The 13,764-nt window shown below is 43.9% G+C and overlaps 1 protein-coding gene and 1 non-coding gene across 3 annotated transcripts in view; both read right to left on the reverse strand.

The window, feature by feature from the left end:
• Positions 1-11,170, reverse strand: part of gopc (golgi-associated PDZ and coiled-coil motif containing) — a 53,042-nt gene extending 41,872 nt beyond the window's left edge. For both annotated transcript variants that reach the window (XM_063033722.1, XM_063033711.1), the window contains exon 1: positions 10,789-11,170. In XM_063033722.1, coding sequence (XP_062889792.1) covers positions 10,789-11,076 — 288 coding nt within the window. In that variant the 5' untranslated portion in view covers positions 11,077-11,170. The remainder of the gene's footprint in view (positions 1-10,788) is intronic.
• A 710-nt stretch (positions 11,171-11,880) lies between these two features.
• On the reverse strand, positions 11,881-11,952 carry trnac-gca (transfer RNA cysteine (anticodon GCA)). The gene has a single exon. It is a non-coding gene; the product is annotated as a tRNA-Cys (tRNA).
• Positions 11,953-13,764: the final 1,812 nt, after the last annotated feature.

Raw genomic sequence — 13,764 nt, forward strand, 5'->3', positions numbered from 1 at the left:
TGAGGATGTTACATTGCTCGGGAAGACTTTAGATCCCTTGAAGCATTTACTCTACTTTTTTCTTCTATATTATATATTGCATTGAACTGCTATGCTAAGTTAACAAATTCCATGACATATGCCGGTGATAATAAACCTGATCCTGATATCTCTTTATATTGGAGAAGCGAAGTGGCACCTCCGACCCTTCGATTAAATTTGAAGAAACTTGGAGACCATTTATTCAACATTTCCATATGATGTAGTTTGACCTTTTCGAATCCTTTTTTTTTAAACTTAAAATACATGGATAGAGGAATGCAGTTAACAACATTAATGATTCTATCTAATGTAATATGTTAGCCTGTCTTTTTTTTCCCTATAGTTTTGTTTTCAGTTTTATTTAGTTTAGGTTAATATTGCTTAGTTTAATTAATACATCTTTTTTTGCTTTCTAATTGGGGGTTTTTTTGTCAGATTTTTTCTCATTTATCCCTCTACCATATTTAATTACATTTGTTACATTACAAAGTTTGGGAAACTTTACACATCCGTATTATTACCAATGCTATATTTGCAATGTCAATTATTAATAATGTAATCCCAATCTCTGTTCATTAATATTGTTGTTATGTTTATAATTTTGAAAATTAATAAAAAGATTGGAAAAGATATTGGAGAAGCATTCATGCTTCAAGAATTGTGCATGGCCAAAGCCTCGGTGCTGGATGTGTTGGCCTGACAAAAGTTATTAAAATTGGTCTGCAAATCTATTTGTTGGATCTTTGGTCGTGGTGTTAGTTCCCCTGATGTTTTGCGTGTTTGCCATGATCCCAAAAGATGGGGATGACAGATTCGCCGCAAAACATAGTACTGGGTTTGGGATCTTTATCTTTGAATACCCTTTTCCTCATTTCAAGCCAAATTAGTACATTAGAGCCTTAGGCAAGCTTCATCAAAGTCGTTCATCATTGAGGGGAGGCTCTCGAGATAAGGAAATCATCTCCTTTTTCCAGAGTTTCATTTTGGACATAGACTTTTCAGAGTGTGAACCAGAGGCATGTTGGTAGACCACCTTAGTTTTCTAGCTGTTTAGTGTGAGCTGCATCCTTTTGTAAAATTCAATGAAGTTAACAACAACTTGGAGACTAGTCTCCGGGAAAGTCAGCAGTGGATGGCAATTTAGTGACTGTGGTTGGTCAGCCTGCAATCTGTAATAGAGATGAATATTGAATAGTATCCACTCATCCTGTGGACTAAATCCATAATAGGGAGAAGCTCATAATGGAACACACACAAAATGCTGGAGGAATTTAGCAAGCCAGGCAGCATCTATGGAAAGAAGTACAGTTGACGTTCGGGCCTAGACCCTTTGGCAGGACTGGAGGAAAAAAAAAGATGAGGAGCAGATTTAAAAAGTGCAGGAGAGGAGGGAGAAACATAAGGTGATAGGTGAAACCGTAAAGAGGGGGGAGATGAAGTAAAGAGTTGGGAAGTTGATTGGTGAAAGAGATACAAGGCTGGAGAAGGGAGAGTCTGATAGGAGAGGAGAGAAGACCATGGAAGAAAGAAAAAGTGGGGAAGGAGAACCAGAGGGAGGTGATAGAGAAGCAAGGAGATAAGGTGAGAGAGAGAAGAGAGTGAAAAGGGAGATATGGTGGGGGTGGGGGCATTACCAGAAGTTCAAGAAATCAATGTTAATGCCACCAGGTTGGAGGCTACCCAGACAGGTGTTGTTCCTCCAACCTGAGTGCGGCCTTATTGCAACAGTAAAGGAGGCCATGGATTGACATATCGCAATGGGAATGGGAAGTAGAATTAAAATTGAATTGAATTGGCTTTATTTCTTACATCCTTCACATACATGAGGAGTAAAGATCTTTACGTCTCCGTCTAAATGTGCAATGTGCAATCATAGTAATTTACAATAATTTATAATAAATAGAACAGTCTCATGCTGCAGTATCATTTCCTGGATGGTAACAGCTGGAATAGAATGTGGTTGGGGTGACTTGGGTCCCCAATGATCCTATGGGCCCTTTTTATACACCTGTCTTTGTAAACGTTCCGAATCATGGGAAGTTCACAACTACAGATGAGCGGGGCTGTTCGCACCACTCTCTGCAGAGTCCTGCGATTAAGGGAGGCGAGTTCCTATACCAGGCAGTCAGGATGGTCTCAGTTGTGCCCCTGTAAAAAGCTCCTAGGATTTGGGGACCCATACCAAACTTCCTCAACCATCTGAGGTGAAAGAGGTGCTGTTGTGCCTTTTTCACCACATCAGCTGGTGTGTGCAGACTACGCGAGGTCCTCAGTGATGTGGATGCCGAGGAACTTAAAGCTGTTTACCCTCTCAACCCCAGATCTATTGACATCAACAGGGGTTAGCCCATCTCCATACCTCCTGTAATCCACAACCAGCTCCTTTGTTTTTGCAACATTGAGGGAGAGGTTGTTTTCTTGACACCACTGTGTCAGAGATGACTTCTTTCCTGTGGGCCACCTTGTTATTGTTTGAGATAAGGCCAATCAATGTAGTGTCGTCATCAAATTTAATTAGCAAATAGGAGCAGTGGGTGGCAATACAGTCATGGGTATACAGAGAGTAAAGGAGGGGACTTAGTATACAGCCCTGAGGGGCTTCTGTGTTGAGGGTCAGTGGACTATTACAACCTGCTGGCAATCTGACAGGAAGTCCAGGATCCAGCTGCACAAGGCAGGGTCAAGGTCAAGGTCTCTGAGCTTCTTGTCAAGCCTGGATGGAACTACGGTGTTGAATGCTGAACTGTAGTCCAAGAACAGCATTCTCACATAAGCATCCTTCTTCTCCAGATATGCAAGGATGGTGTGTAGAGCAGTGACTATTGCGTCTTCTGTCGGTTGTGTTGGTAGGCGAATTGTAGGGGGTCCAGTGTGGGTGGTAGCAAGCTGCAGATAAGATCCTTGACCAGCCTCTCAAAGCATTTGCTTATTATTGAGGTGAGTGCGACAGGACGCCAGTCATTCAGGCATGTTACCTTGGTCTTTTTTGGTACAGGGACAATGGTGGATAATTTGAAGCAGGAGGGCACTCTACACTGGGAGAGGGAGAGATTAAAAATGTCAGTAAAACACACCTGCCAGCTGTGCTGTGCACATCCTGAGTACCTGCCCTGGGATGCTATCCGATCCCGCAGCCTTGCGACTGTCCACTCATTGGAAATATCTGCGTACCTTAGCCTCAGAGATGACCAGGTTGCAGGTTGTAGCTATGGCTTTCCTCGGAGGCTCAGAGTTAGCAACATCGAACCGAGCATAAATGCGATTGAGCTCATCTGGAAGACAGGCCACGATGTTGGCGGCACCACAATGTTTGGCTTTGAAGTTTGCAATGGTATGCAGCCCCCCACAAGTCATGTGTGCTATTCGTTGTGACGCTTGACTCAATCTTGTTCCTGTATTATTGTTTCGCAGCTTTGATAGCTTTGCGCAGATCATAGCTGCTTTTCTTGAGCTCTAGCTAATCACCAGCAATGTAAGCTCTATGTCGCGCTATGAATGCTGCTCGCACGGAACACTTGACCCTGGGGTTTCTGGTTCGGGAAGACCCTGACCAACTTCTGGGGGTGCACTTCTGGATGAAGCACGTGACTCCATCATTGAACTCAGAGACGTCCTCATCACGGAAGACATTCCAGTCAACATCATTAAAGCAGTCCTGCGGCACGGAGGCCAACTGGTCAGACCAACAGTGGACGGTTTTAACAATGGCTGCCTCTTTGTTTCAGCTTCTACCTGTATGTCGGCAAAAGCAAGATCGAAGAGTGATCTGATTTTCCAAAAGTTGGCCGAAGGAGAGCTTTGTAAGCATTGTGGAAGGAAGTGTAACAGAGGTCAAGTATCTTATCTCCACGAGTGCTCACCTGGATGTGCTGGCAAACTTTGGAGAGACTTTCGTCAGTGACGCTCGAGTAAAGTCATGGGCAACGATGAAGGCAGCCTCTGGCTGTGCAGTCTCCAGCATTCTGATGGTGTCGTACAGTTCCTTGAGAGCCAGGTCAGTATCAGCCTGCGTCAGAATGTACACCACTATGATGATAACAGCCGTGAACTCCCTAGGCAGCCAGTAGGGTCTGCACAGCAGTACCAGGTATTCCAGGTCTGGGGAACAAAAGGATTTGAGTGCATGCACATTCTGGGGGTCACACCAAGCATTGTTGACCATGAAGCATACCCCTCATCCTTTACTCTTCCCAGAGAGGTTTTTCGACCTGTCTGCCTGGAACCCAGAGGGTTCGCTGGATGATCCGGTATCTCCTCCGTCAGCCAGGTCTCCACGAAGCACAAAACATTGCGTTCCTTTGTTTCCTGCTCATAGGAGATTCTGGATCTCGGTTCACAAAGCTTGTTGTCCAGGAATTGAACATTAGCCAGGAGTATGCTAGTGAGCGGCGGTCGATTTGCACGCTGTCTCAACCTCACCAGGCACTGTCCCTTCTCCCTCGCCTCCGGCGCTTCTTCCAAGCTAGTGGTGGTGTAAGAGATGAGTCTCCCATGGATCGCTCAAGCAGGGGTTCCCAGTGTAGGAAAGGCGGCACATAGCGAGTAAATGCCACCTTTCTGATGTTCAGAAGGGTCAGTCTATCGTATCTGATGTGACTATCAGCTACTTGAACAGAAAATGCTAAGAAAATCAGTGTACTGTAGATTTAGAACGGAGCTCACAACACGGCTGCCGTATGCTGAGTGGCCACTCATTGGAGGTGGGTTAATGTACTGCACTTTCCCTAAGAGTTAGTCTATGATGAACAGGTAAGTATTAGAGCTTGCATGCCATCAAACAGTAAATATAGAATGATAATGTGTTTCTGAGGACAAAAAAACTTGAGAAAGATGCCCATTATCATCCTTAGTCAAAGACTTTTATGAAGTTGAAGGCAGACATGCATGGAGATGGATGAATTCTCTATATCAATGAGTTTACTGCATGGTGAAGATCATATCTGTAATATCTCTTGACAAGCAGATTCTACATTGCAACTTTTGTAAGGGGAGCTTCAGTTGAACTTGAGGGAGCTTCAATTCAGGGGTAGACAGTTGAAAAAATAGTTGCAATGTCAGACAACAGGGAAATCCTCTGTGGGTACTGCAATTGCTCGCCTCTTTTCCTGATAAGACCCCTTGGTAAGACCTCCTCTTCCCAAATGGTGAAGATCTTCAAAGAGCTTAATTTTTTTGCCATCGGCTGCCTCTCAGTCCTTGGGTTTGGACTATAGAGGGTTTTGGTGATGCTTAACATTCCAAGCATATCACAAATATCAACAGTTGGTGGACCTCTGCATTCTTTCAACCCACAGCCTGTTCTTTAGGGCTCAGATTTCTTTTTTTGCTGGTCCTTGGCCTTCAGAAAATTCCTTATTCCCATGAAATGGAGTATCCTGCAGAAAAGATCTGGCCCAGACGTTGTCACTGGCCATGTCCTTAGATCCTGCGAAAAGCAGCTGGTGGGGATATTTGAACATATTTCACTGCAATATTGAGGATCTGCTATTCCCAGTATGTCTTCAGAAGTGCACCACACTGATACTAGTTTGATTTTTGCATGTTAGTATGATAAACAAAGCCCAGAGATAACCTTTGTTTTAAATGCTGAGATGACAAGGAGTTAACTTTTGCCTCATTATTAAAGAGACATTAATCCAGTTCCTGAACTGGAGGTGGCACTGAAGCTACAACAGTGCACTTCACAGATATTACAATTAAAATCACGGCGCAATGTACAGGTGGTGTAGGTGGCTCTGATTGGATCCAATCAAAGCTGCCATCTTGTCCAAGATTTTTGACTATCACGGGAACTGCATTCACCTAGATAAGTGGAGAGTTTCCACCGCACTCTGACCTTTCCTTGAAGAAAATGTAAAAACTTTGGGACTCTGCAATGGTAAATGTGGTTGAACCTGAAAGCTCGAGACAGTTAGTGTCCAGCACTTGCATGGTGTGAATTTACTTGCTGAATAAGAAATACCTGAATTTCTTCAGATACATAAAGTATAAAAGAGAGGTGAGAGTGGATATCAGACAACTGGAAAATTCTGCTGGAGAGCTAGTAAAGGGGTCAAGGAAATGGTGGACGAACTGAATAAGCATTTTGCTTCAGTCTTCACTATGGAAGACAGTAGCAGTATGGTGGAAGTTCCAGGTGTCAGGGGTCATGAAGGGTGGTAAGTTACCATTATTAGAGAGAAGGTTCTTGGGAAACTGAAAGGTCTGAAGGTAGATAAGTCACCAGGACCAGATGGTGTACACCCCAGGGTTCTGAAGAGATTGTGGAGGCATTACTATTGCTCTTTTAAGAATCACTAGATTCTGGAATGGTTCTGGAACAATGGAAAACTGCAAATGTCACTCCACTTTTCAAGAAGGGAAAGAGGCAGAAAAAAAGAAACTAAAGGCCAGTTAGTCTGACCTCAGTGGTTGGAAAGGTGTTAGGAGTTGATTATTAAGGATAAGGTCTCAGTGTACTTGAGGGCACATGAATTGAATTTAACTCTCACATCCATCCTACAAGTCTAATGGCTTGTAGAAAGAAGCTGTTCCGTAGCCTGTTGGTCCTGGCTTTAATGCTGCAGTACCGTTTGCTAGATGGAAGCAGCTGAAACAGTTTATGGCTGGGGTGACTGGTGTCCCCGATGATCTTCCAGGCCTTCACCTGCCACTGTAAATATCCTCAGTGGAGGGAAGTTCACATCCACAGATGTGCTGGGCTGTCTGTACCACTCTCTGCAGTGCCAAGCAATCAAGGTTAGTGTAGTTCCTGTATCAGGTGGCGATACAGCCAGTCAGGATGTTCTCAATGGTGCCCCTGCAGAATGTCTTGAGGATTTGGGGGCTCATGTTGAACTTCTTCAGTCGCCTGAGATGGAAGAGATGCTGTTGTGCTTTTTTTTTGCCACACAGCCGGTGTGTACAGTCCAGGTGAGATCTTCAGTGATGTGTATACTGAGGAACTTGATACTACTCACCCTCTCAAATGCAGTCCCATTGATGTTGATCAGGGCGAGCCTGTCTCTGTTCCTCCTGTAATCCACGATCAGCTCTTTTGTCTTTTGGACATTAAGGGAGAGGTTGTTATCCTGGCACCACTGTGTCAGGGTGTTAACCTCTCCCCTCTGTAGGCTATCTTGTCGCCACTAGATACAAAACCAATCGATGTCATGACATCTGCAAATTTGATCAGCAGATGATAAAATAGGCCACAGTCAGCATGGCCTCCTCAAGGGAAAATCTTGTTTGACAAATCTGTTGGAATTCTTTGAAGAAATAAAAACAGGATAGACAAAGGTAATCAGTTGATGTTATGTACTTGGATTTTCAGAAGGCCTTTGACACAGTGCTATACATGAGGTTGCTTAACAAGCTAAGAGCCCATAGTATTACAGGAAAGATTCTAGCATGGTTAAAGCAGTGGCTGGTTGGCAGGCAGCAAAGAGTGGGAATAAAAGGAACCTTTTCTGATTGGCTGCTGGTGACCAGTGGTGTTCCACAGGGGTCTGTGTTGGGACCAATTCTTTTTACGTTACATGGACCTAGACATATTATGAGAATGGGCAAAGAAGTGGCAGTGTTGGGAAGTGTACCATCACGCACTTTGGTAGAAGAAATTAAGAGGTTGACTATTTTCTAAGTGGAGAGAAAATACAAAAAAAACTGAGGTACAAAGGGACTTGGGAATCCTTGTGCAGGATTCCCTACAGGTTAAGTTTGTGGTGAGGAAGGCAAATGCAATGTTAGCTTTCATTTCAGGAGGACTGAAATATAGAGGCAAGGATGCAATGTTGAGATTTTATGAAGCACTGGTAAAGCACAACTTGGCATATTGTGAGCAGTTTTGGGCCCCCTATCTTAGAAAGGATGTGCTGAAACTGGAGCCGGTTCAAAGGAGGTTCATGAAAATGATTCCAGGATTCAATGGATATGGGTCCGAATTCAGAAGAATGAGAGGTGACCTCGTTGAAACCTATCAAATGGTGAAAGGCCTTGATAGAGTGGATGTAGAGAGGATGTTTCCTATGGTGGATGGGTCTAAGACCAGAGGACACAACCTCAGAATAGAGGGTCATTTTCTTAGAATGGGGATGAGAAGGAATTTCTTATGGTGATATATACATACTTTCAAGTTTGAGCATCACTTCTCCAATACTGTTATCAAGATTGTGGCAAAATCAGAGAGCTACTAATAAGATTGAGAAGCCTTCACCCGAACAGTTAACAGAAGAGTGTTCCATTGTTGCAGATCTACTTTTTTCATTAACTTCTGCTCTAATGGCCATGCCAGCAACAGTGCAAGTGGCGATATCCCTTTACATAGCATAGGAATGTGATTAGATTACGTCAGTGCACTGCCTACAAAGTGGAGCAGTGCAAACTGATGCTTCATCATACACAAGGATTATTAGTGTTACAACATTAAAGCACAAAAACACTCCCTTTGACCCATCAAGTCAGTACCAGTAATCAAGTACCCATCTTAATTTCCAATAGTCGGCCTGCAGCATTCTAAGCCATGGAATCTCAATGCACATCTGAATACTCCTTAAATGCTGGAAGATCACCTGTCCCCACACAACTCGGGCAGTGTGTTATGGATTTCAACCACACCCTTCCTCAAAACTCCTGCCCTTAATCTGATACATTCTTCTTATACACACCATTGCCAAGGAGTTCCTTATTATCCACCCTGTCTTTAGACACAGACATAGAAATCTACAGCATATTACAGGTCCTTCGGCCCACAATATTGTGCTGACTATGTAACCTACTCTAGAAACTGCCTAGAATTTCCCTACCGCATAGCCCTCTATTTTTCTAAGCTCCATGTTCTATCTGAGAGTCTCTTAAAAGACCCTATTGTATTCACCTCTACCTCTGTCACTGGCAGTGCACTCCATGCACCCACAACACTCTGTGTAAAAAAACAACCCGTACCTACTTCCAAGCACTTTAAAACTATGCCCCCTCATGTTAGCCATTTCAGCCGCAGGAAAAGCCTCTGACTATCCACACGATCTATGCCTCTCATCATCTTATAAACCTCCATCAGGTCACCTCTCATCCTCCGTCGCTCCAAGGAGAAAAGACCAAGTTCACTCAACCTATTCTCATAAGGCATGCTCCCCAATCCAGGCAACATCCCTGTAAGTCTTTGCTCCTCATAATTTTGTGTACCCCTATCATGTGTCCTCTCAACTTCCACCCCTCCAAGGAAAACAAACCCGGTCTATACAAATCCTCCTTATAGATTAAATTTGTTCTTTGTGTTTTATATTCTGTGATTTTCACTCATTCTTTTTTGTTGTCATTTGCGCAATTTGCCTTGCTGCACGTGTGTGATTGTGTGAGAGAGAGAGTGAGACAGAGTGAGAGAGAGAGTGAGAGAGAGAGTGAGAGAGTGAGAGAGTGAGAGAGAGTGAGAGAGTGAGAGAGTGAGAGAGTGAGAGAGTGAGAGAGTGAGAGAGAGTGAGAGTGAGAGAGTGAGAGAGTGAGAGAGAGTGAGATGTTTTTCTTTGAACTGGTTCCACGGTTTTCTTTGTTTCATGACTGTCTGTGGGGAAGACGAATCTCAGGGTTGTATACTGTGCATGTAGTATAATAATAAATGTACTTTGAATCCTTTGAAATACTCCATCTCAAGTAACATTCTGATGAAACACACACACAAAATGCTGCAGGAACACAGCAGGCCAGGCAGCGGCTATGGAAAAGAGTAAACCATCAACGTTTCAGTCCGAAACCCTTCATCTAATGAATAGTCTCTGCATTCTGTCTCTAGTTACCCTCTTGAGTTTGATATGTTTATAAAATGCTTTTGATTTTACTAAGTGGTGGCCTGGAGTCATAGCTATTTTATACACTAAAGGAAATCTTTGGTGCTCAAATATCTTGAGCTATGCAGTATATTTTCAGGCAATGATATCTAATTGACATGTTAGTAGTTGATCTTAATGAAGTTTGGAATTCATCAAAAATATAGGCTCTATACTTAGACCTGATGCAACAGCATATCTGTAACTCAAAAACATGACAAAATCTGCAGATGCTGGAAATCCAAAACACCACAAACAAACGGCTGGAAGAACCCAGCAGGTCAGGTAACATCTGCGGAAAAGAATAAACAGCCAACAATTCAGGACTGAAGAAGGCACTTGGTCCGAAACGTCGACTGTTTACTCTTTACCTCACCCTTTACAGTTCCTCATCATAACAATACTTTTTAAAAACTCTGTCCCCAATTGCATATAAACAGCAGCATTAATACTCCATCCTAGTCCAATCAACAACATTGTTGAGCACAGTTTCCAGTGAGATGTTAACAGATTAGCCTTCACCCCCAATTGGGATGCTGTAGTGGACCTTAATATTGGGCAATTCATGCACTGACATCTCCTGGAGACACGGATGCCAAAGTTCATAACATTCATTTATTGACCTTCCCTCAGTCATGTATATAGCGTACTGCTTTCATTTAGACTTTTGTATGTCGCCTCCAGTCAGGAATGGTGTGAGAAGATTGTCTCCGTTCAGACATACAAATATATTGTCCCTTCCATCACGGACACAGTCTCCGTTCAAACATAAATTAAACGTCCCCCACCCCCCGTCAGTGATGGCATGGCTACATTGTCTCTATTCAAACATAAAAATATTATCCCTTGCCCCCAAGCTGAGAACAGCGTCTTCATTTAGACATAAGTATGATGTCCCTCGGCCCCCAGACAGGGATGCTGTGGTGCAGTCTCCGTTGACACTGCATCATTAAAATCTCGCCCTTACCTCCAGCTTGTGGTTGATCTGGAAGACAGTCTGCGCCTTGTGACACAGCTGGGCGAAGCAGGAGCTGAGCGCCGTCATCTTCTGGCGGCCCTCATAAGTGATCTCGGACTGATCGGGGTCGATCTCACCCAGCAGCAGGTCCACGTCCACGAAGGCCTTGTCGAACTCCTTCTCCAACACTTCCAACCAGCGGAACATGGAGGGGCCGGGCCCGGGGCCCGGACCAGAGCCAGAGCCAGAGCCAGTGCCGGGACCAACCGCCGCCGTGCCCCCAGCTGAAGAAGCCATGTCTGCCGCTGCGATGGAAGGAAGTCCCGGTGCCCGTCCGTCCCCTCGCTTCCTCTCACCGGCACCGCCTTCTGTTCCGGTTGTCAAGGGCCGACACTCGATTACTCCACCTGCCACCTCGCAGCCAGTGGCCAACCGAGCGATCGAGCGGTTGCCATGGGGACGGGGGGGTCTGGTTGCTATACGTCATCAATTCCCTCTACGTGCCCCCTAAAGGAACTGAGAAAAGTGGTTTTGATGGGGCAAGGATGAATTGACTCGCCGAGTTTAGATTTTGTGCTATTCTAGACCGCATTTTGCACCTAACCCATCATGTTTATGCATCATTTAGCTGAGAGAGTTGATTATTGCAAGATTCAATATTTTATATCATAAGAATATTCCTACGTAAACGTGCATTTTGAGGAATTCCTTTGTTTTAAGCTTGTACTTTTACCATCTATTTCCCCTACCTAGCCCCCTGTCGCCTTTCCAAACAATTGTCCTCAGCAACACAAAGCCAGTATCGAGAAGTAAACATGCAACGCTAGGCTGAGAAAATTGGCAAGAGTTTCGCTGACTTCAAAAACGGTGCTTACTTCGTATTTCAACACACACAAAATCAGATCTAATCTCTTTCTGCAGATTTTCGGGCATATACGTATAAAGAGGCTCTTCGGTTATACGATCAAAGTCAAAATGCAGACGGAAATTGGAAAATAATAAATACTGTAAGCACATTTGAGTTACATCCATTTGATATGAAGTATGAAGAACTACAATTTGAAGTGGTGAGACACAAAATTGGAATACATGATAAAAGTAAGGGGGCACCCGGATTTGAACCGGGGACCTCTTGATCTGCAGTCAAATGCTCTGCCACTGAGCTATACCCCCAGCCGATAATCACTCTTGTGAACACTTCCTCTATCCCTTACACCCAGCAATGCATCATTTCCTTCTCCGTAAGGTTCTTTGATATTGTTGGAATATGCTCAACTAGCGAAGTGCAATAGAATCACCGTAAGAAAGACGGCAGCGGGTCCGGCAGATTTTTACTGTTTTTGCAACATTTCTGCGCACCAGTCAACGATGTCCACTTCCTAAAACTTTGCAGAAGTGAATGTTCTTTGTAATCTGAGTTTTGCAATTAAACAGTTTTTTTAAAAAAGGATGGTTGGTGGGGGGATTAAGATTTCAAAGATCGCTCAAAGAAAGGCAGTATGATTTTAAAAATGCCCTTTGCTTCGTCTTTGGTTCTATGATTCTCTCGCTCCCTGCCTGAATTAAACACAGTCGCTGTCGTCCCATATTGAGCCATACGACATTGGAGCAGAATAATGCCACTCGGCACATCGAGTCTGCTCCGCAACTTCCCCCTCAACACTATTCTCGTGCCAACTCCCCATAACCTTAAATACTGATGGAATTTTAACGCTGGACTGCAGTGGGAACTCAAAACCACAGCAGAGTAGATCTCACATTTTTTGAGTAACCTTTGCATTTAGATCATAACAATTAGGAGCAGAATTAGGCCAATCAGCCCATCAAGTCTGCTCCAATATTCCATCATGTCAGATTTATTATCCCTCTCAAACCCATTCTTCTTCCTTCTCCCCATAACCCTTAACACCCTGACCAGTACCTATAAACATGTGCATTAAGTATACCCAATGGTATGGCTTGCACGGACAACTGTGGCAAAGAATTCTGAAGATTCACCACCCTCTGGTTAAAGAAATGTTTCCTCATCTTCTCTTTAAATGGACCTCCCTCAATGCTGTGCCCTCTGATCCTAGACTCCCCCACCAAGGGAAACATCCTTACCACATCTACTCTGTTCAGACCTTTCAACAATTGAAAGGGTTCAATGGGGACCGCTCATCCTTCTGAATTCCAGCAAGTACAGACCCAGAGACATCAAACATTCCTCATATGATAACCCTTTCATTCCTGGAATCATCCTTGTGAACCTCCTCTGGACCCTCTCCAATGCCAGCACATTTTTTCTTAGATGAGGAGCCCAAAACTGTACACAACACTCAAGGTGAGGCCTCACCAGTGCCTTATAAAGCCTTCGCATCACATCCCTACTCTTGTTTTCTAGACCTCTTGAAATGAATGCTAACATTGCATTTGCCTTCCTCACCACTGACTCTACCTGAAAGTTAACCTTTAGGGTGTTCTGCACAGGAATTTCCAAGTCACTTTGCATCTCAGATTATGGATTTTCTCTCAGTTTAGAAAGTAGTCTGCACATTTATTTCTTCTACTGAAGTGATTTCCACTATTGCAGTTCATTTGCCACTCTCTTGCCCATTCTCCTAATCTGTTTAAGTCCTTCTGAAACCTACCTGTTTCCTCAACACTACCTGCCCTTTCACCAATCTTCATATCATCTGCAAACTTGGCAACAAAGCCATTTAGGACATAGAACATAGAACTCTACAGCACATTTACAGGCCCTTCAGCCCACAATGTTGTGCCAACCATGTAACCTACTCTAGAAACTGCCTACCGCATAGCCCTCTATTTTTCTAATCTCTAAGTACCAATCTAAGAATCTCTTAAATAAACCGTATTATATCCACCTCCACCACCGTCGCTGGCAGTGCATTCCACACACCCACCACTCTCTGTGTGAAAAACTGACCTCTGACATCCCCCATGTACCTACTTCCAAGCACATTAAAACTATGCCCCCTCATG

The sequence above is a fragment of the Mobula hypostoma genome, chromosome 2, assembly GCF_963921235.1.
Source record: "Mobula hypostoma chromosome 2, sMobHyp1.1, whole genome shotgun sequence".
Lineage (NCBI taxonomy): Eukaryota > Metazoa > Chordata > Chondrichthyes > Myliobatiformes > Myliobatidae > Mobula > Mobula hypostoma.